General features: G+C 41.6%; 1 protein-coding gene across 6 annotated transcripts in view; it reads left to right on the top strand.

The window, feature by feature from the left end:
* Window positions 1–1173: 1173 nt before the first annotated feature.
* Window positions 1174–23276, top strand: part of CCDC125 (coiled-coil domain containing 125) — a 33529-nt gene continuing 11426 nt past the window's right edge. The window contains exons 1-7 of one of the 6 annotated variants that reach the window (XM_089908947.1): window positions 1174–2977; window positions 10622–10971; window positions 13698–13759; window positions 15262–15348; window positions 16468–16545; window positions 17211–17296; window positions 21176–21258. In XM_089908947.1, the coding sequence (XP_089765073.1) occupies window positions 10662–10971; window positions 13698–13759; window positions 15262–15348; window positions 16468–16545; window positions 17211–17296; window positions 21176–21258 (706 nt within the window). In that variant the 5' untranslated portion in view covers window positions 1174–2977; window positions 10622–10661. Of the gene's footprint in view, window positions 2978–3038; window positions 10972–13697; window positions 13760–15261; window positions 15378–16467; window positions 16546–17210; window positions 17297–21175; window positions 21259–23276 lie in introns of those variants that run through there. The other 5 variants (XM_089908946.1, XM_022595966.3, XM_022595958.3 and 2 more) reach the window with 5 other exon arrangements.

Genomic DNA, 23276 nt, shown 5'->3' with positions numbered 1-23276 from the left:
AACAATACCATTTACAATAGAACCAAAAAGCATTACATACTTAGGTATAAATCTAACAAAATATGTGCAAGATCTGCATGCAGAAAATCAAATGAGAGAAATAAAAGATCCAAATGGATGGATATACCATGTTCATGAATTTCAAGACTCATAAATATTATTAACATGTCAGTTTTCTCCAAATTGATCTATAAATTCAATCCCAAGCAAAATCACAGCATACTTTTTTTTTTAAACATCTTTATTGGAGTATAATTGCTCTACAATGGTGTGTTAGTTTCTGCTTTATAACAAAGTGAATCAGCTATACATATACATATATACCCATATCTCCTCCCTCTTGAGTCTCCCTCCCACTCTCCCTATCCCACCCCTCTAGGTGGTCACAAAGCACCAAGCTGATCTCCCTGTGCTATGCGGCTGCTTCCCACTAGCTACTTTACATTTGGTAGTATTTATAAGTCCATGCCACTCTCTCACTTCGTCCCAGCTTACCCTTCCCCGTCCCGGTGTCCTCAAGTCCATTCTCTACATCTGCGTCTTTATTCCTATCCTGCCCCTAGGTTCTTCAAAACCATTTTTTTTTTTTTTAGATTCCATATATATATATGTTAGCATACGGTATTTGTTTTTCCCTTTCTGACTTACTTCACTCTGTATGACAGACTCTAGGTCCATCCACCTCGCTACAAATAACTCAATTTCATTTCTTTTTATGGCTGAGTAATATTCCCTCGTATATATGTGCCACATCTTCTTTATCCATTCATCTATCGATGGACACTTAGGTTCCAGCATACTCTTTTTTTTTTTTTTGCGGTACGCGGGCCTCTCACTGCTGTGGCCTCTCCCGTTGCGGAGCACAGGCTCCGGACGCGCAGGCTCAGCGGCCATGGCTCACGGGCCCAGCCGCTCCGCGGCACGTGGGATCTTCACGGACCGGGGCACGAACCCGTGTCCCCTGCATTGGCAGGTGGATTCTCAACCACTGCGCCACCAGGGAAGCCCTCTGGCATACTCTTTTAAAGTAAAAATTGATAAGCTGATTCTAAAATTTATATGGAAATATATAGGAACCAGAATAACCAATGATGAAAAAGAACAAAGTTAAAAGACTTACAGTAACTGATTTAAAGATTTGCTATAAAGAGTAAAGTAAGTCAGTGTGGTATTGGTGGAAGGATGAACACATACCAGTGGAACAGAATAGAGTCCAGAAATAAACCCACGCATATAGGGGCAATTTTTGATGGAGGTGCAAAGACAAATCAATGGGGGAAATAATAATCTTTCAACAAATGATGTACCTCCATACACAAAAAAATAAACCACAAACTTAACTGCATACCACATTACTTCAAAATGTTTCATAATAAATTTTATATGCATGCAATCAAAGTTCTGCATTCTGGAGAAGTTCTGACAAAGAAAACAGAGCTATTTAAGTTTTTTTTTAGGGGAGAGACTTGAAAAATTTTAAAGACTGCTATTTTAAATAGTTAAGTCGCAGTTTTAAGTGAAGAAAAATTATTTGGGGTTTGTAAAGCTACTGAATATGCTCATCACACTAAACAAGACAGCAGGCAAACTGGCTTTAAAGTTATAAACATATTGATCTTTTATGGTAATCTAAATCCCTGAGCTTCTAGTATGCTCATAATCAGGAGAAATTAAAGCCTCAGTTCTAAGTCTCGTTTTCTTCATATCTAGGTATCTTTACTTTGGGGAAATGGATGGTTATGGATTTGCAGAAAAGGAAGATTAAGAAGCTTGTTACTGCGAGAAAAGGGTTTACTAGTGATGAAATAAAATGTATACTTTAAGACAGGACAAGAACAATTAAACATAAAATTCTCTGTGTGTCCCTTTGGGCCTCCTCCCTCCCTAATGTGCACGTGCATCTGCATTACACATTAACCAGAGCTCCTCAAAGATAGAAGCGCATGCTCCACCGTAGAGACCAATTTTTTCCCTTTCTTCTGATGCTAGCCATGTAACTTCCTAAAAGAAGCGCAGCTCTGTAGGGGGTCATGGTGCCTTGTTGCTCGCTTTCCACGTGCTTACCTGGGCTATGTATCTTTGGTGAACCTTATGTAAAAGATCAGTATGTCATTTCCACGTAAGATTCTCCGTCTTGAAAATGGATATAACTGTGTCTTAGACTTCTAACAGGTGGAACAGTTCTCAGGGCTTTCTGAGGGTCTGTCTTCTGGGTTATAATCCTCAGTTTGGCCCTAATAAAATTCCCTTTTTTTCTTCTTACTGTCATTGTTAACTGAATTTTCTATGGCATTAGTTTATTTCTAATCCAGAGTAATCATTAAATCTGGTCAAGTTTTTGACCACTACAAAATTCCTTCAGTTATTTCAAGGATGTTGGGTATTAGGGAATAATACCAAAATCATTGCACCAGGTGAAGCTAATGACGCAGCACGTTTTGGGAGGGGTTAAAGGGAGGTAGGGACCTTCGCCGTATATTCACAGGAATGGGTGGCCCGTATAGCAGCTTTCCAGGCCCACCAGGCCCTGCCCTCTGGCTCCTTCCCACTGCCTGGCCTTTGCCCCAGCAGCTCCTCTGGCCTACAAGGCCCCCTCATTCCTTAGCTCTGAAAGCCTGCTTTTCAAGAGCCGCCACTCCAGCTCAGCTCCATCTTTCTCTTACTCGATTCCTAGACGCTTAATATTTGAACCAGCTAATTTTACCTTCACTGACGCACGCACTGCCTCGCCCTGTTTTTCTAGGTCTCGAGCTATTATTTAAAACTCGGTTGCGCACAGCTGGTCACGTTACCGCGGTCTAAGTCGGACAGAACTACCCGCGCCGTCCCCTAACCATGTGAGCTCCGGCTCTGGCGCAGAGCCAGGGGGCGGTGCCGGGCCCCCGGCCGCCACGCCCGCCTTTCCGGTTGGGGCCGCGCAGCGCGGTCACGTGGGTGGAGGAACTGCGGCCAGCGCAGCGTGGAGTCTCGGCCTCAGGTGAGCGCGCTCAGGGGGCGGAGGGACGGGGGCGGCGCGAGGCGGCCGGGGTCCAGCTCACTTAGACCTGCTCTCGGTTCCTCACCCGCCAAGGACAGTGGAGAGGGTCCGGGGCCAGACCCCCGGGCGGGGCTGCGCAAATTCGAGAAGCTCGGCAGGTTATGTACAAGCTGGTAAACTGGCTCCTTCTTCCGCTCTTGCTAGTTGAATGTCCTCATCTTATATTGTAGAAATAAGGAATAGATTTTGAAAGACTCTTTCTACCTCTCTCATCTCCTCCTTTATTATTATTTTTTCTATATTTTTCTGCTAATTATGAGCCTTAAAACTACAGCGCAGTAAATGCAATGTGGTATCCTGGATTGGATCTTAGAACAGAAAAAGGACATCAGTAGAGAAACTGGGGAAATCCTGATAAAGTATTTGGTAAGTGCGTGTATCAATGTTAATTTCTTATTTTTGATAAATGTACTCTAATATTGCATTAGAGGAATTTGGGTAGAGAGCATACAGGAGCTCACTGTACTACCTTTGCAACTTACTGTAAATCTAAAATTATTTTAACATTAAAATTTAAACAAAATCCTACAGCAGTATGCTGCAGATCACTGTTTACAGAAAGGGCTGAAGTCAGTTCCTTTTTTGCCAAGCCTGACAGGAATTAGGTGTCTGTTTGATCAACTTGTTTGCTAAGGAAATAGTTGTCTGGCTAGTGGGTGTGGATGCTTCTAGTTCAAGTTTTCCAGGCAGGAATCTGTTTTCTTTTTCAATTCCATCCATTAAGTGTCTCTGGAACACCTGTTATGCGCAAGTAAATGAGAGACACTCATTCCCTACAGTAGGGCCCTGTGTGATAAAAAAGCAAGTCAGGTAGGAAATACGGACTATTAGAAGGATACAACGCAGAGCTAGGAGGGCTCAGAGGTAGAAGAAAGCACATCTGGCCCAGGGGAGTCAGGAGGGCTACTGGAGGGAGTGGCTGTCATGAACTGAGGAGGGCCTGAGAGGAGAAAGCATTCTGGGTGGAGAATGGCTCCAGCAGAGGCTTTAAAGAGACCAGGCTGAGGGGCCCTGGGAGCAGGTACAATCCCTTTTCCACGGAAGCACAGAGCATGCCCAGGGAATACTGGCAGATGGCACAGGAAGTGAAAACTGGTTACATTGTGGAAAACAAGGTGACACCTACTTTAATCATATATACCATGGGAGCTATGGAATGTTTTTGGGCAGGAGAGGGGCATCATTGGATCTGTGCTTGCAGATGACTGAGTTGGCAGCAATGGCTTGGAGTAGATCAGTTAGGGAAGTATTGGTTTAGCCCAGGAGAGGTAAAAGTTCATCCGGGGCTGTGAAGTTGATATGCAAAGAAGGACATGGTTTGGGGAGATTTTGTGGACCTAGAGGACTTGGCAACTGAAGGAACTGAAAAGAAGAAAAAGGAAAAAACCCCAAATCCCAAAGTTTTGGCCCTGGATGTTTTGGAGCGTGATTGATGGGTTTGCAGAAACAGAGGACTCAGCAGGAGACCTGGGGTGGCAGTGGGGAGGGTAATGCATTTGTTTTTGAACAAGCTGTGTTTGAAATGCTGGCAGGATATCGAGCTGGGGATGTGTATTTTAAGAGTTTTCAGGAGTGGAAGCCAAACATATACAGAAGGGACAGGAAGAGGCAAAGGAGTCTGAGTGGGCAGGTCGGAGCCAGTCAGGGATCCCTGTGGGGTTGAGGAATGAAGGTGGGCCGGAGGACTTGGACATGGTGAGTCAGTAGCATCACAGCTTCTGCAGAAGCGCAGGAGCCTGAGGAATGAGGCTAGATCTTAGATTTAGCAATTAGGAAGATACACGTCCCTTTCAGAGTTGTTTTAATGGAAGAGTAGAAGATTGTGTGCTCACGGTCTGTAGTCTGTTCATTCAGTCGCCATTCCCAAGTGGACCAGGAGCCAGGGATATGGATTCTAGTTCTGGCCCTGCCACTGCCTGTGTAATTTTGGGCAAGTCATGTATGCTTGGGCTGGCATAAGAAGACACCCATAATAAGACCAAAAGGACCTTTTTATTTCTAGCAACACCTAATAGTCCATAGAGCCAGGGTTCCATGGGGCACACTTTGGAAAATGCTACTATAGAGCCAGAATTTTAGAGGTCTAAAGAACGGAAGAATCTTATCCAGTCCCCTGACTTGACAAATGAAGAAACGAGTACTCAAATTCATATTAATGAACATTGATTTCAAATATATTAATAGTGTCCAAAATACCCCTATAAAGTAGTTATGCTTAAAGCCATTTTGGAAATCCTAAAATAGGGTCTGAGAGATTAAATGACTTGCCCAGGATCACAGAGCAGCACGTGGTGGTGTGAGATTTGAACCCAGGCCTTCTGGGTCAGGGCCCTTCTCTGTCACACATCCTGCTGCCTCCTTGGTTGTCAGCCTTGAATGCATTTAAAACTGGTTGAATGGGGCTTCCGTGGTGGCGCAGTGGTTGAGAGTATGCCTGCTGATGCGGGGGACGCAGGTTCGCGCCCCGGTCCGGGAAGATCCCATATGCTGCGGAGCGGCTGGGCCCGTGAGCCATGGCCGCTGAGTCTGCGCGTCCGGAGCCTGTGCTCCGCAACGGGAGAGGCCACAACAGTGAGGGACCCGTGTACCGCAAAAAAACCAAAAAAACCCAAAACTGGTTGAATGGAATGTTAGTAACTTCAACTTTTTTCCCCTTTCTTAGAAGAAATGTGTTCCAAAAGTCAAGTGTTAACCACTGGACCACCAGGGAAGTCCCGACTGCATTACATATTAATATTACTATATAATTAGTATATAACAGTGGGAGAGTACACAGCCAACAATTCCCAAAGTTACATTTTAAAAAACACTAGAGCATTAGACCATGTGAAAGCTCATTTTGTTCAACTCTGAACAGTAGGAAGGTGTACCTGTGACGCCTGAATATATGTGGCACATTGAAAAATATTCTTAGCTGATCCTGTGATTGCTTACTCTTTCCTCTTATTGCTTTTTTCCTTTGCGTTGACCAATTCTGTTTTCTGCACTGTTGGCTACCAGACCCTGACCACGCCCTTCTTAACAGAGGCAGGAGGCTGCACTAGAGGTAAAATACAGCCTCTTAGGGATTAGTCTTTGATTCAGTAAGTAATATCCTGTCTACCTTGACAAATAAAAATAGACAAACATTTTTTAAAATTATTTATTTATTTAGGCTGCGCCGGGTCTTAGTTGCAACATGTGCGATCTTCTTGTGGCATGAGGGCTTCTTAGTTGCGGCACGCAGACTTCTTAGTTGCAGCATGCGAACTCTTAGTTGCAGCATACGTGCGGGATCTAGTTCCCCGACCAGGGATCGAACCCAGGCCCCCTGTAATGGGAGCACAGAGTCCTACCCACTGGACCACCAGGGAAGTCCCTAGACAAACTTATTTAGGAAATAAACTTGTAGAGGAACCAAGATGATTTCATAAAAATTTTGGGAAAAAATGGGTCCAATATACTTCATTGAGTGTTGCCAAACTAGCTATTTTAGACTTTTACTCTCAGTTTTACTTGATATCATAAATAATAGAAACTTGGTTTACTCTGATGTTAATCTCATTGAAGTTCTCTGAAAGATAGAAAGCAGTGGCTAAGAGTCTAACAGTATCTCTGACGTGAGGGGTCTAGATTCAGAATCTGGCTCTCTCTCTTTTTAGCTATGTTATTTAACCTCTCTGTGCTTCAGTGTAATTGTCTAGACAACAATAGTATTGTCTTGTAAAGTGTTTGTGAAGATTAAATAGAATAATCTAAGTAGCGCACTTAGAATAGTGCCTCGCACACAGAAAGCAAGCAACAAGTGCTAGCTGTTATTAGATCATGGCTTAAAAGTTGTTGCCAGTTTTTTAAATTAATTAATTAATCTATTATTTATTTTTGGCCGTGTTGGGTCTTCCTTGTTGCACTTGGGCTTTCTCTAGTTGTGGTGAGCGGGGCTGCTCTTCGTTGCAGTGCACGGGCTTCTCATTGCGGTGGCTTCTCTTGTTGCAGAGCATGGGCTCTAGGTGTGTGGGCTCAGTAGTTGTGGCTCGCGGACTCTAGAACACAGGCTCAGTAGTTGTGGCATACGGGCTTAGTTGCTCCGCGGCATGTGGGATCTTCCCGGACCAGGACTTGAACCTGTGTCCCCTGCATTGGCAAGCGGATTCCCAACCACTGCGCCGCCAGGGAAGCCCAAGTTGTTGCCAATTTAAGGCATCCAGTTTAATCATTTTCTTTTCTAGGAGGACACAGCTGATTAACACACTTCTTGTCTTTTCCCCTAATCCAGTTAAAAGGTCTCATTTTTTTTTCTGTTTTTAAAAATACATTTTAATATATTATGGAGGTATAATTTACATATAATACAATGTACCATCGTAAGTATATGGTTTAATGAGTTTTGACAAACCATCATTCCAGTCAACATACAAGACTTTTTCATTACCCCAGAAAAGTTCCCTCATGCCCTTTGAAGCCAACCTTCCCACCCCAGGTAACCATTGATCTGTTGTTTTGCCTGGATTTCATACAATACATGGTTCTTCTGTTAGCATAATGTAAGATTCATCCACATTATTGCATATATCAGAAATGTATTATTTATTACTGAATATATTCTGTGTGTGGACTACCACAATTTGTCCATTTTCTTGTTGATGGACATTTGGATTGTTTTCAGTTTTTTGGCTAATTTGAATAATACTCTGAACATTCATGCACGCATCTTTTTATGAACACATGTTTTCATTTCTCATGGGTAAAGCTTAAGAATGCAGTTGTTGGGTCACTTGTTTGAAAGAAACTGTCAAACTTTTTCACAGTGGTTGTACCATCTTATACTCCTGCCATCAGTGTATTTGGGTGTCCACATCCTTGGCAACACCTGGAATTGACAGTGGTACGTGGTGGAATCTCATTGTAGTTTTTTGTAATTGTAATCTATAATTCCTTGATGAATGATATTGAGCCTCTTTCCATCTATGTATCTTCTTCTTCCTTTTTTTTTGGCTGTGCTTTATGGCTGGATCTCAGTTCCCCGACCAGGGATTGAACCCGGGCACCGGCAGTGAAAGTCTGGAATCCTAACCACTAGGCCACTGGGGAACTCTCAAAGTATCTTCTTTTATAATGTATCTCTCTAAAATTTTTAAGGGCCTTTGTTTGTTTTGTTTTGTTTTTTAATTTTTTTTTTTTTTTTGGTTTCTTTTTTTTTTTTTTTACTGGTACGCGGGCCTCTCACTGCTGTGGCCTCTCCCGTTGCGGAGCACAGGCTCCGGACGCGCAGGCTCAGCAGCCATGGCTCACGGGCCCAGCCACCCTGCGGCATGTGGGATCCTCCCGGACCGGGGCACAAACCCGTGTCCCCTGCATCGGCAGGCGGACTCTCAACCACTGCGCCACCAGGGAAGCCCCTGTTTTTTAATTTTTTAAGGGCCTTTGTTTTTAAACATTGAAAATGTATGGTACCTTGACCCTAAAAATAACAGAAACCCCTTCAAACATGATAGATTTATTTGGCATCTTTGTGTGGTTTTAAAAGTGGGAGACTAAGAGAAACTTCAGCAAAAATACAAGACTGAGATTTAATTATTTTTGAATGTCCTGGTAAGCAATTACTTAAACAGCAGGATATTTAGAAAGGATTTCAGATGTGTTTATTTTCCTTTTAAAAAAAAAAGAGTCTTGAGAAAAGGATGAAATATTTCTAAATACCTTCAGCAAAGCAGCTGTTTTGAAATGGCTGGTGGTGAAAGTCCCTCTTCACTGCCCTTGTACTGGAGGGACAAGGCTGAGCATTTCCAGTGCTCTCCAGCCAACAGGTGGACACTGTCACCAGGTAGGTGCCCACAGTGGGATCCACACGGGGTGGGGGTGTTTTTCAGTGATGGGCATTTCTCTGTAGGGCTTTTTTTTTTTTTTTTTTTGCGGTACGCGGGCCTCTCACTGCTGTGGCCTCTCCCGTTGCGGAGCACAGGCTCCGGACGCGCAGGCCCAGCGGCCATGGCTCACGGGCCCAGCCGCTCCACGGCATGTGGGATCCCCCCGGACCGGGGCATGAACTCGTGTCCCCTGCATTGGCAGGCGGACTCCCAACAACTGGGCCACCAGGGAAGCCCTCTGTAGGGCATGTTTATCCGGAGTTAGCCCCAGGTTATCCGGTGTGGAGCCTTACAGAGGTGGCTGTTTTGTTTTTCACCCCAGGCAGGTATTTCAGTTTATTGGTTTTATTTATTTAATTAATTGATTTATCTATTTATTTTGGCTGCACTTCGAGGCATGCAGGATCTTAGTTCCCCTACCAGGAATCAAACCTGCGCCCTTTGCAGTGGAAGCACAGAGTCTTAACCACTGGACCGCCAGGGAAGTCCCTCAGTTTGTTTCTCCCTTTATCCACTTATTTAAAAGTACTGTTGTGCACTGATCACTGTCTTAGATAACTGTGTAGGCACTGGGCATGCATTGTGATCCAAACAGACCAAAATCTCTACCCTGTGGAGCTTGCATTCCACTTAGGGCCCTCGGGAGCGGGTTTGGGCTCTGGTAGAGGAAATGTCCAGGTCGCACTACCTTTTGAGAAGCGTAACAGGCAGGCCAGAGCCACCTTCTGCTTCCCTAGGCTCCCAAGTGTACTGCTTTCCCCCTTTGAATGGTGTGCTTTGAAAAATGAGTACAATATAGAGGGGTATGTTAGAAGGTCATAAATGCCAAGAAGAAAAATCAAGCAGAGAAGTGGGATAGTGAAGAGGAGTTGGCAGTTTTAGGTGGGGTGCCAGGAAAGGCCACGCTGAGAAGGTGACGCTGCAGGAAAGACCCAAGGAGGCGAGGAACCAGCTGTGCATCTGGCTGGGGGAAGAATGTTCCAGGCAGAGGGAACTCGAAGCCCTGGGGCAGGAATGCCTGGCTCGGTCAGTAATACCAGGGAGGCTGGGGAGGCCAGGGTGAGGGTACGGGGCAGAGGTGAGCTTGGGGCCCCTCGCCATTGGAAGGGCTTTGACTTTTACTCTGTGCTGAGAAACACTGGAGGGTTTTGAACACAGGTGTGGCATGGTTAGAGAAAGAGAGGGACGATGGGGGGACCTTCTTCCCTCCATCTGTCACTGTCCCGACAAAACCTCTCCTAATCGTATCTGCACAGAAATAGAAAATGAACCAAGTAGAGCCGTACGAGAGAGCGTAAGGGCCCTGAGCACCTGAAGTAGATAAAGGGTTGTGAGGAACAGAGGCAAGATGGTCTTAGTCATTGGAAGCTGGGTTTTCAGAGACTCTTCTGAATTTTATACAGCTCTTAGGCTCATGAAAACTGATCCCTTTCCTTTGTAAGCTTGTTTGTCAGGTGCGTTCTTTTTCCTTGGCAAAGCCTGATCTGCTTTATCCTGATCAGTAATTATTGGATTCAGTAAAAGTCTTTCCTATTTCCTTGGAAATAAGGAGTCAGATCTTTTCTTACCCGAAAAGTCCTGAAATGTTAAACAGCTTCAGTTGGATTGCAAGGGGCATCTGTGTGCTTGTGCATTGCTGGCTGTGCCTGCAAAATATAGGAAGGAACTTTTCTTCCCTGGCAAACCCAACTTTGATTATACTGACGGCTTTTTAACTACTGTTTTCTCTTAACTGCAGATAACTTGTTTATCCCTACGGTAAAGAAGGCACGTGGCTGATGAGCAGGGAGGCGAGGCCGCAGAGTGAGGCAGAGGGGCAGGCCTGGGAAGCAGAGGACGATGACATGGCAGAAGGCGATTTAGGGTATGGCCTCAGAAGAAGGCCCGGCGGCATTTATGAAGTGCAAGTTTCACATTTATTTACATCTAGAAAAAGATCAGATGGAAAGGCCTTTAGTCCTCCCCCGTTTTCAAGAAATGGGGAAGAAAGAAACAGTGCCGTTTTTCAGTATTCCAAGCATAAGAGCTTGCATGATACACACCCGGAAGGACCCCAAATTCCCTATCACGGCCGACAAAGTAGCACTGGTAAGAATGCCCAGCATCCTCTTTCTCCTCCTCTTTTCTGCCCTGTGGATTTTATCAATGCTGTCAGCCTCCCAACACATGAAGATGGGTCACCATCGTGGATTTTAGAAATTTATCTTTATTCACCTCTAGAGGTTGATTGGTGATGGTAAAGGTGATTGATGTTTGTGTCTCCATGCATTATACAAATTGTGAAGTACAGTAATTATTCTGCATCAATACATATATGTTAGTTATATCAATAAGTAATTACTTACCTTGCTTTTCTTGTGAAGTAGTGGTATACTTCATTTGTTCTTTTTTTGTCTTATTCAGCAAACATTTATTGGGTACCTGTTAGGTGCCCAGCACAGTACCAGACTCTGGGAATAACATCAGTAAATAAAATAGTCAAAGGCCCTAATGCCATGGAGTTCACATTCTGGTAGAGCAGACAGAAAATAAACCTGCAAATCAACAGCTATGTAACATCAGGCAGTAGTACGTGAAAAGACAGTGAGTGAGTGGAGGGGCTGGGGCGCTGCTGTTTGAGGCACAGGTCAAGAGAGGTGACATTGGGCTTCCCTGGTGGCGCAGTGGTTGAGAGTCCCCCTGCCGATGCAGGGGACGCGGGTTCGTGCCCCGGTCCGGGAAGATCCCACATGCCGCAGAGTGGCTGGGCCCATGAGCCATGGCCGCTGAGCCTGCGCGCCCGGAGCCTGTGCTCCGCAACGGGAGAGGCCACAACAGTGAGAGGCCCGCATACCACAAAAAGAGAAGTCACATTGGAGCACTGCAAGCCTGATGCTCATCTGGGGAAGGAGTGTTACAGGCAGAACACACAGGCTTCAGGTTATTTTAGGGATGTCATAAAATTCTCAAAACAAAATTAATTTATCATAAGTAAAAATAAATTGTGCTGTACACTAAGGAGAGAATAAAATTCAGAATCATACTGTGATAGAATGTTACAACTGCGAAGTGACCCGGAACTGGTGGATGAGTCCCAGCCTGCACTGAGGTACAGCTCTGGTGTGGCTGAATCTTTTGTAATCCACATTGTAAAACTTCCCCACCAAAGTGGAACAAACACAATTAGAACAACATGAAAATAATTTAAGAAACATTTCAGATTTACGAAAACATGGTGCAGCTGGGGATCGATCTCTGTCCTTCAAAATCCTTCTTGAAATTAGGATGGGATTATTTATATATTTTTCTTCCAAGTCCTTATCATGCATAGAGGATGGATACTGTTTTGCAAGCAAGATGTTGAAAATTGAACATTATGCTAAGATGCCTTTACAAAAATGTGAGGAAACTACTGGGATATAAACAAGAAGTAATAGTAATGGTATGAGCTCCTATATTTTTTGAGTTATCGACTTTTGTCTTTTTATCAAAGTTGACTTGATCCTAGGTGAGAATATTGTGTTAGTTTCCTCTTGCTAATAGGCAGTTTCCAAATTACCAGAAATTTAATGGTTTAAAACAACATAAATTTTATTCTCTTACAGTTCTGTAGGTCAAAAATCCAAAACAGGTTTCACTGGACTAAAATCACGGTGTTGGCATGGCTGCCTCCCTTCTGGAGGCTCTAGGGGAGAACCCACTCCCTTGCCTTTTCCACCTTCTAGAGGCTGCCTTCCCTGGCCGTGGTACCCTTCCTCCGTCTTCACAGCCACTTCTCCCGCTGCCTTATGCTGATACTGACTCCTCTGCCTCCTTCTTTCATTTATAAGGACCTGGGTAATCCAGAATAATCTCCTATCTCCACGTATTTAATCACACCTGCAAAATCCTTTTTGCTAGGTATTCACAGGTTCTGGGATTAAGATGTGGACATCTTTGGGGGCCATTTTTCTGCCTACCACAGGTGTTAATAGAGTAGAACTTGTCATTGTCAAACCAGTGTTACTTTTTAAAAAATTTAATTTATTTTTTTATTTTTGGCCACACCATGCTGCATGCAGGATCTTAGTTCCCCGACCAGGGATTGAACCCATGCCCCCTGCACTGGACCGCCAGGGAAGTTCCCCAATGTCACTTTTGTCCCTCATTGGAACCCTGAATTATCAGAGTAAAAACATGACTTAGGTTTTCCCTTGGTTACTGTCATGTTGATGAAAGTTCAGAATAGCAAAGAAAAGAATTGTTTTGAGAAATATTTAATGTCCCTCAAAATACTCTTTCTAAATTTTTTTGCTTCTTTTTACTTCCTGTTCTCTTGCTATAATTTATCACTTCAATGTTTTTCTATTGCCAGTGAAACTGCAATGTAAATGAAGTTCCTGGGAAGCCCAGATTAATGTCTCAGTTGATCGATCCCATTAAGGAGAGAATAATTGAAGTTACTGGAGACTTCTAGTGATTCTCCTTGGAAAGAAATTAAATTCAGGTTATTTCTTAGATATTCATATCACGATATTGATCAGGCTTAAGCCAAACACCAAAATTTATTTACTTTACTCACCAACATTCATTAATACTGTGTTTGGATATAGTAAGTAACCAATTCATTAACAACAGTTTTATTTTAGAGTCCTTTTTTTTAAGAGTCTTTCGATTCAAAAGTATGTGTCTTTTCATTTGTGGAATGTTCTAAGCTATCTGTTTTTATCGTCATTTGGTTTATTACAGTTATTTTCTCGTTTCAGTTTAGGGAAAGGCTGTATTTGATATTTTGTAAACAAATGTCCCATATTTAACTAGCTAAAGAAAATATTTAATTTTTTTTTTCCCTCTAGTAGATTCTAATTCAGAGTTGTCAAATGTGGAATTAAGGCAACGTCTTCAGGAAACTTTAGAGGTAGGTCCTCTGGCTAACATACAAATTCTCATGTGAATAAAGTCCACTGATAGATATTTTGTGTAAGTATTACTAACATGGTATGGAAGTCAACTGTTGGCTTTCCATATATTCTCGAGCCACACTGTCAAGCTCATAGCTTCCAACTGGCCTCCGCATCTCAGTGGCTTCGTCGCCTCATCTCTCCGAATGGCTGTTCGTATAAACATGCCCTCTTGTTCTCCTTTCCAACTTATTTCTCTAATCTCCTCCTGGAGAAAATAATCACTCCCTTCCATCTGTCTTCCCAGTATGTGTGACTTGAAATAACCTGACTTAATTGAACCTCTTTGAAGTCAGAGGACTAGAAAGTACCCCAGGGGGTCTGAGGAGACCATCCGTCTTGCTGGGAGTTGGAGTTTCTATGAGGGTGCTTGTCCTTTCAGGAACAGAAAGCCTGTCTTAGTGTGCATTTGTTTTTTTTGTTTGTTTTTTTGGGTTTTGTTTTGGCCGTAGCATGTGGGATGTTAGTTTCCCGACCAGAGGTCGAACCTCAGGCCCCCTGCAGTGGACGCATGGGGTCTTAACTGCTGGACCGCCAGGGAACTCCCTTACTGTGCCTTTGTATCTCTTCTGGTGACTGCTACTCTACTGGTTTCTAGGGCTGCCCTGACAAACTGGTGTCTTAAAAGAGCAGATCGCAGCTTCCCTGGTGGCGCAGTGGTTGAGAGTCTGCCTGCCGATGCAGGGGACACGGGTTTGTGCCCCAGTCCGGGATGATCCCACATGCCGCGGAGCGCTGGGCCTGTGAGCCATGGCCACTGAGCCTGCGTGACTGGAGCCTCTGCTCTGCAACGGGAGAGGCCCGCGTACCGCAAAAAAAAAAAAAAAAAGAGCAGATCGATTCTCTCTCAGCTATGGCGGCTAGAGGTCTGAAATCAAGATGTGGGTGGGCCATGTTCCCTCTGAAGGGTCTAGAGGAGAATCCTTTACCACCTCCTAGCTTCTGGCGGTTGCCGCCAACAACCTTTGGCTTGTAGCTGCGTCACACCAGTCATTGGATTGAGGCCTACTCTAATCTAGTATGACATTAATTACATCTGCAAAGACCCTATTTCCAAATAAGGTCGAATTTATGGTACCAGGGGTTAGGACTTGAGGATATCTTTTGGGATGGGGGGCACAGTTCTACCTATAATAGCTACTGTAGCTGTGTAGCCGATCATGTTCTTATTTTATGTGGTCTAAAGCTTTTTCTCCAAATTATTAACTGTGTGTGTGGCCTAGATGGGTAAAAGCAAAAGATTTGGGCTTTTAGTCATAACTGGCACCTGACAGCGAGCATCTCAGTTTTAGCCTCTCTGGTCCACTTACAAAGCCTGGAGGAATTTCCAACCTCATTTTGTAAGGTCAGAGCACTTTGAGTCAAAGTGAATGTTGAGCTTAAATGTAGACTGTCTAAATTGATCATTTGGGGTTGCATATCTCACAGATAGGAAGACTAATTGTATTTTTCTCCTCAGGAGGTAGAAATTTTGAAAACTGAACTTGAGGCATCTCAAAGACATCTTGAAGGTAAAGAGGAAGCATTGAGAATTCTTCAAAGCAATGTAAGAAGTTACTTTTACACTTTCATCAGGTACACATTCCAATGATAGGTAGTATGGTTTTATCTTTTTAATTTAATTGAATTTTTATATTTTTGGCCATGCTGCACAGCTTGCCGGATCTCAGTTCCCCAGCCAGGGATTGAACCCAGGCCATGGCAGTAAAAGTGCCGAATCCTGAACACTAGACCACCAGGGAACTCCCTGGTTATAGCTTTTAAAATAAAAGCATCAGTGTTTATAATATAGTTTTTTTTTTTGAGCTATAGATTTTTAAAACAGCTTTATTAAGATATAACTTAATGTCATGAATTTCACTTGTTTTAAGCAATTTATTTTTAGTAAACTTAGAATTGTGTAACTATCATCACAACTTAATTTGGAACATTCCCATCACCCCAAAAAGGGAACATTCCCATCACCCCAAAAAGGGAACATTCCCATCACCCCAAAAAGGGAACATTCCCATCACCCCAAAAAGGGAACATTCCCATCACCCCAAAAAGGGAACATTCCCATCACCCCAAAAAGGGAACATTCCCATCACCCCAAAAGGGAACATTCCCATCACCCCAAAAGGGAACCTCTTACCCATTAGCAGTTATTCCCATTCCCATCCCCAGCCGCCACTCATCTACTTTCTGCTTTATAGCTTTGCCTTTTCTATTTCATAAATAGAACCATACAGTATATGTCTAGATTCTTTTGCCTCTTGATTCTTATAGTTAGCGTATTTTGAAGGTTCATGCATGTTGTAGCATGTGTCAGTGCTTTCTTCCTTTTTTATTGCCAGATAATATTCCATTATATAGATATGCCACATTTTGTTTATCCATTTACCAGTTGATAGGTATGTTGGGCTATTATGAATAATGCTGCTAGGAATGTTCATGTACATGTCCTTGTGTGCGAAATCCATTCATTCATTCTCACGTTCATTGGGAAAGAACCAAACCAAGATCTTCTGACTTTTGAACTATCAAACTCTATACAAAAGGTCTCTGCGGGAATCTCATCTCAAGGTACTTTTCTACTGTCTTAAAATAAAAATGTGAACTTCACCTTGCATATAAGGGTGATTGGAAATTTAATTTATACTGTTACAATCTTTATTTTTCTTAGGCAATATTTGGCAAAGCCACAAGTCATACCCAGGCAGTGCTTCAAAAAACTGTGGAACAAAAGAGATCCTTGGAGAAGGTATTTGACCACATATAGCGTATAGTGTAGACTTGTTCAATTCAATAAGCTTTCAAATAGAATTCCCTTAAAAATCACCGTACCAGTGGATATGTCATTTGTGCATACCCTCTGCTAGGTGTACTTCAACTTCATACAGTCCCTTCCCTTTTGGAGCTTATAATCCAAAACAGATTGTCACATGGGCTAAGCCTGCCAAATCGACACTTCCTGTTTTTCTTTTCCTATTTTTCTTCTTCTGCTTGCCCTGCAGAGCCTGCCTCTTTCTGACCATCTCATCTTCACTAAAAAGGTAGTTAGGAATCACCCTAGATGGTCATCTTCCTATTCCTGTTTTACTCTCCCTTGGTGGGAGTGTCCTGGGCTCAGACTTCCAGGAGTATATGTTGGGGTCTGCATGGGTTGGGGACAATGAGAAATCTAGGTTCAGGCCAACAAATTTGAAACGTTCCCTATAATAAGTAAGCTTCAGCAAAGCTTTTTTGAGTGCTAAAGAGGCATGTCATATGTGTTTATAAACATCATAGACTCTTTTTGAGCAGTAATTAGTTTTTTGTCTTTAACCTATTTCTGTGAAGTGACTAAATGATTTATTTCAAATATTCAAAAGTCATGAAATGATTTATTTGTAGTAATTTCCTTGAAAGTGCTATTTTTTTCTGTAGGAAATAAATGCCTTGCAGTGGGAAATAGAATTTGATCGCAATAGATTTAAAAATATAGAGGAATCTTGGATCCAAAAATATGACAGGTTTGTATATTATTCCATAATTTTTCTTTGGAAATTTTTAAACCGTGTATAATTCAAATGTAGCTTAGGCTTTCTTCTTTTTTGAGCACACTAAGTATAAAATTCAGGGAATTCCCTGGTTGTCCAGTGGTTAGGACTTGGTGCTTTCATTGCCATGGCCCGGGTTCAATCCCTGGTCGGGGAACTAAGATCCTGCAAGCCATGTGGCACAGCCAAAAAAAAATAAAATAAGATTCATATTGCTTACCTACTTACCATTTCCATATTTTATTGTTACTGTTAATTTTTTTTCTTTAAAAACTAGTATAAACTGTATATTAAAATACAGTTTAAGAGCCATGTTTCCCAAGTTATTTTAGCCTTGCACTGTTTTTTCAAAGTCTTTTGAGCAACTCTTGTATTAGTGTGAATTTATTTAATAACTTTGACCTTATGAATATGTTATAATTTAATCACTGAGAAATTGATTTGGTATCTGGGGTTATAGATGGCTTTAGTACCTAATTTTTAAATTTATTACTTCTTAACTTTTAATTTGAGATAATTGAAGACTTACAGAAAAGTTGTAAGAATAGAACAACTCCTATATATCTTTCACCGCGATTCTCCAAATTTTAACTCTTTATCACATTTACTTTATCATTCTTTTTTCCTTTCTTTCGCTCTCTTTGTAGTTAAATACATAGAGGTAATATTTTCTGAACCATTGTGCATATATAGGGTCCCATTACTCTAAATACTTCAGTTTGTATTTTTTTTAAAAAGGGACGTTCTCATTTATAACATAATATAGTTATAAAAATCAAGACCTTAACCCAATACTATTATTTAATGTGCCAACTATATTACCAACTATCTTAATAATGTTATATTATTCTTTATATTACCAAGTATCTTAATAATGTTCTTAGAGCAAAAGAGAAAACACCATTTCCCCTGTTCAGGACCAGTCCAGAACCACACGTTGCATTTGGTTGTCATGTCTAAATTTTAGTCTCCTTTAATCTGAAACAGTTCTTCAGTGTTTATCTTTTATAACCTTTACAGTTTTTTGAGGTGGACAGGCCCATTATTTTATAGAATATCCTACAATGAGGGTATCTGATGCTTCTGGCTTGAATTGGGTTGTGCATTTTGGGCAGTATTACCACTGAAGCTGTGTATTCTTAGTCCATCACATCAGGAGGCATGTGGTGCTGATTTGTCCTGTTCCTAGGATGTGAATCTTGGTCACTTGGTTAAGGTATGGTGTCTGCCCTCATTCTCCACTATTAAGTCACTGTTTTTCCCCTTGTAGTTAATAAGCATCTTGTGGAAAGATACTTGAAAATTATGTAAATGTACTGTGGCTCAGCAGACTTTTCACCCACTCGTTTTTATATCCACTGATAATTCTACCTGGAGCAATTATTACTACAATGGTTGCCAAATGGTAATTTTCTAATTCCCTTATTCCTTCTACATTTGTATGTTGGCATTTTACTGTAAAAAAGAGTTTTTCCTTCTCATTTGTTTGTTTATACCAATACAGATTCAAGGATTCTTGCATTATTCAGTGGGTTAAAAGCTATTACTACCATAATTTCTTTTGATGCTTAAAATTTTCCAACTTCGGTCAGTGGGAGCCCCATCAAGCACAGGTGTTCCTGTGACCTTTTGACATTTATTTTTCTTTGAGCACTTTCTTGCTTCCTGGTACAAGATATTCTAGGCCAGGATGCCTACAATATTACGTATTTCTTCAAGGAGCAGCAGTTCCTTTTAATGGGGAATGGTGTTTAGAAATCAAGATCTGAGTGCTAGGTGTGCTCATTACTACTGAGGATTCACTGCGTGAAGTTCCTCTCAGAGGACAGAGTTAGAAAATACACAGATGCAGACACACATATATATATATATATATATATATATATATATATATATACATCTATCTATCTGTCTTTCTGTGTCATCGATTTATCATCTATCTACCTGTCTCTTTATCATTTATGTATGTATGTATCTATCCCATATCAATGAGATCATACTCATATCTCCAGTTGCAGAACACCACCACAGGGTTCATCTTAGCCTTGCCCCTCTCTGCATTTGTAAGTCCCACAAGGAGACACCTGGCTCCAGTTACCCTGTATGTTTACTTATTTGTTCCATCATAGACTATACAGAAAGTAACTTTAGAATTGCTAATACATACCATTGTAAAATCAAACCCATTAACTAGACTTCCATATTTGTTTACAGTTTTGTTTTTAGCCTGAATTAAATTTAGCCTGAATTGTAATTAAAAACGGTCGCCAGATCATCTGGTCTAATTTATAACTTTAAATAAAATACCTATCAAGACGTGATATTCCTAGGGAATATTACATGCTGTGCTTGGGACAGGCCTCGTATCATTAAAACGGTGGTCATGAAGTTAAAGTTTCTCAATTAAAAGTGAAATGTGGTTCACATCACACAAAAAAATTCTGTATCCATGTATGTGACGCATGTTGACTGTATTGTGGTGAACATTTTGTGATATGTACAGGTGTTGAGTCATTGTGTTGTACACCTGAACTAATGTAATATGTCAGTTATATCTAAAAAACAAGAAATGTAAATCTAAGACATCCCCTTTCCATGAATTACCTACAAATTAATAAAACATGAAATCAGTTTCTCAAGCAATGTCTATAGCCCTTGAGGAATAAAGCACTTTTTTTTCCCTTTATAAATTTATTTATTTATTTACTTACTTATTTTTGGCTGTGTTGGGTCTTCATTGCTGCGTGCAGGCCTTCTCTAGTTGCTGAGAGTGGGGACTATTCGTTGTGGTGCATGGGCTTCTCACTGCAGTGGCTTTTCTTGTTGCGGAGCATGGGCTTTAGGTGTGCGGGCTTCAGTAGTTGTGGCACGTGGGCTCACTAGTTGTGGCACGTGGACTCAGTAGCTGTGGCTTGTGGGCTTAGTTGCTCTGCGGCATGTGAGATCTTCCCGGACCAGGGCTCGAACCCATGTCCCCTGCATTGGCAGGCGGATTCTTAACCACTGCACCACCAGGGAAGTCCCAGCCTCCATATTTTGAGTTGAAAGGTGGGACTAAGGAAGTAGACCAGAGTCAAAATGTGAGAGGATATTTTTAGTCCTGGAAGAGCAGCGGATTCTTAACCACTGCACCACCAGGGAAGTCCCGATGGTGGGCAATTTAGGAACTCTTGTAAGTAATTCCAATTTTCATTCAATAGATAAAGCTCCCTATCTATCTTTTTCTTAAATTGAGGTATAATTGACATAACAGTGTATTGGTTTCAGGTGTACAATATAATGATTTGATATTTGTATATGTTGCAAATGATCATCACAATAAATCTAGTTAATATTCATTGCCGTACATCATTACAGTTTTTTTCTTATGTTGAGAACTTTTAAGGTCTACTCTCTTAGCAGCTTTCAAATACTGTACAATAATTGTTAGCTACAGTCTTCATGCTGTACATTGCATCCCCAGGACTTATTTATTTTACAACTGGAAGTTTGTACCTCCCTATGTATCTTTTTATGCAAATTTTGGAAGGTGAACTAAGCATGTAGTTGGTGTTCAAATGGTTATTAACTTGATTGAAACTTTAGTAAAGAGAATGAATGTTCAAAATAGATGACTTAGAGGTATTTCTGGTTCTGATACTTTCTCAGCTAAGTATACAGAAGGGGTAAGAGTAAGTTCGAAGTCTAACCACACTCCTTTAAATTTTTATTTTATTACCTATATAAATTCTAGACTGTTTTGATGTAAGAAAAATTATATTAGAGTTTTCGTGTTCTAATTATGGGATTAAATATTCTCATTCACCTACAAAGTATTAATGTTTTAGTTACTTGGAGGGTACTTTTTTCCAGGCTAAACTGTGAAAATGCAGTCCTCAAAGAAACTTTGAAACTGAAAACAGAAGAAATTAAAATGCTCAAGTCTGAAAATACAAGTAAGTAGAGTGGTATTTTGATAATTCTTTTAAAATACTATGTTAAAAGATCAGTTTTATATAGAATGTCCTATGTTAAGAACAAAATATCAATAGACAAAGTGCTAATATTTTGAAGTAACATATTTTAAGGATAAAAGAGAAGAAATGCATCAGTTAGGTTTTTTTTTTTAACATCTTTATTGGAGTATAATTGCTTTACAATGTTGTGTTCGTTTCTGCTGTATAACAAAGTGAATCAGCTATATGTATACATATATCCCCATATCCTCTCCCTCTTGCATCTTGCTCTCACCCTCCTTATCCCACCCCTCTAGGTGGTTGCAAAGCACTGAGCTGATCTCCCTGTGCTATGCAGCTGCTTCCCACTAGCTATCTGTTTTACATTGGGTAGTGTATATATGTCAGTGTTACTCTCTCGCTTCGTCCCAGCTTACCATTCCCACTCCCCGTGTCTTCTAGTCCCTTCTTTATGTGTGTGTCTTTATTCCTGTCCTGCCCCTAGGTTCATCAGAACTATTTTTTTTTTTTAGATTCCATATATATGTGTTAGCATACGGTGTATGTTTTTCTCTTTTTGACTTACTTCACTCTGTATGACAGACTCTAGGTCCATCCACCTCACTACAAATAACTCAGTTTCATTTCTTTTTATGGCTGAGTAATACTCCATTGTATATATGTGCCACGTCTTTATCCATTCATCTGTCGATGGACACTTAGGTTGGTTCCATGTCCTGGCTGTTGTAAATAGAGCTGCAGTGAACATTGTGGTACATGACTCTTTTTGAATTATGGTTTTCTCAGGGTATATGCCCAGTAGTGGGATTGCTGGGTCATCTGGTAGTTCTACTTTTAGTTTTTTAAGGAACCTCCATACTGTTCTCCATAGTGGCTGTATCAATTTACATTCTCACCAACAATGCAAGAGAGTTCCCTTTTCTCTACACCCTCTTCAGCATTTATTGTTTGTAGATTTTTTGATGATTCTGACTGGTGTGAGGTGATACCTCATTGTAGTTTTGACTTGCATTTCTCTAATGATTAGTGATGTTGAGCATCCTTTCATGTGTTTGTTGGTAGTCTGTATATCTTCTTTGGAGAAATGTCTATCTAGGTCTTCTGCCCATTTTTGGATTCTTTTTTTTAAAATTAATTAATTAATTAATTTGGCTGCGTTGGGTCTTCGTTGCGTCGCGGGCTTCTCACTTGCAGTGGCTTCTCCTGTTGCGGAGCACAGGCTTTAGGCGCCTGGGCTTCAGTAGTTGTGGCTCATGGGCTCTAGATCACAGGCTCAGTAGTTGTGGTGAATGGGCTTAGTTGCTCCATGGCATGTGGGATCTTCCCGGCCCAGGGATCAAACCCGTGTCCCCTGCATTGGCAGGTGGATTCTTAACCACTGTGTCACCAGGGAAGTCCAGGTTGTTTGTTTTTATGATATTGAGCTGCATGAGCTGCTTGTATATTTTTTGGAGATTAATCCTTTGTCAGTTGCTTTGTTTGTAAATATTTTCTCCCATTCTGAGGGTTGCCTTTTTGTCTTGTGGTTTCCTTTGCTGTGCAAAAGCTTTTAAATTTCATTAGGTCCCATTTGTTTATTTTTTTTTATTTTTTATTTTTTTTGCGGTACGCGGACCTCTCACTGCTGTGGCCTCTCCCATTGCAGAGCACAGGCTCCGGACGCACAAGGCCCAGCGGCCATGGCTCACGGGCCCAGCCGCTCCGCAGCATGTGGGATCTTCCCGGACTGGGGCACGAACCCGCGTCCCCTGCACCGGCAGGCGGACTCTCAACCACTGCACCACCAGGGAAGCCCCCATTTGTTTATTTTTAATTTTTCTAGGAGGTGGGTCAAAAAGGATCTTGCTGTGATTTATGTCAGAGCATTCTGCCTGTTTTCCTCTAAGAGTTTTATAGTGTCTGGCCTTACATTTAGGTCTTTAATCCATTTTGAGTTTATTTTTGTGTGTGGTATTAGGAAGTGTTCTAATTTCATTCTTTTACATGTAGCTGTCCAG

This window comes from Delphinapterus leucas, chromosome 3 (assembly GCF_059928025.1).
Source record: "Delphinapterus leucas isolate spDelLeu-1000000601 "Yukka" chromosome 3, BTC_Dleu_Yukka2, whole genome shotgun sequence".
Taxonomy (NCBI): domain Eukaryota; kingdom Metazoa; phylum Chordata; class Mammalia; order Artiodactyla; family Monodontidae; genus Delphinapterus; species Delphinapterus leucas.
The sequence above is the reverse complement of the archived record's forward strand: the minus strand, read 5'-3'. Positions and strand labels throughout refer to the sequence as shown.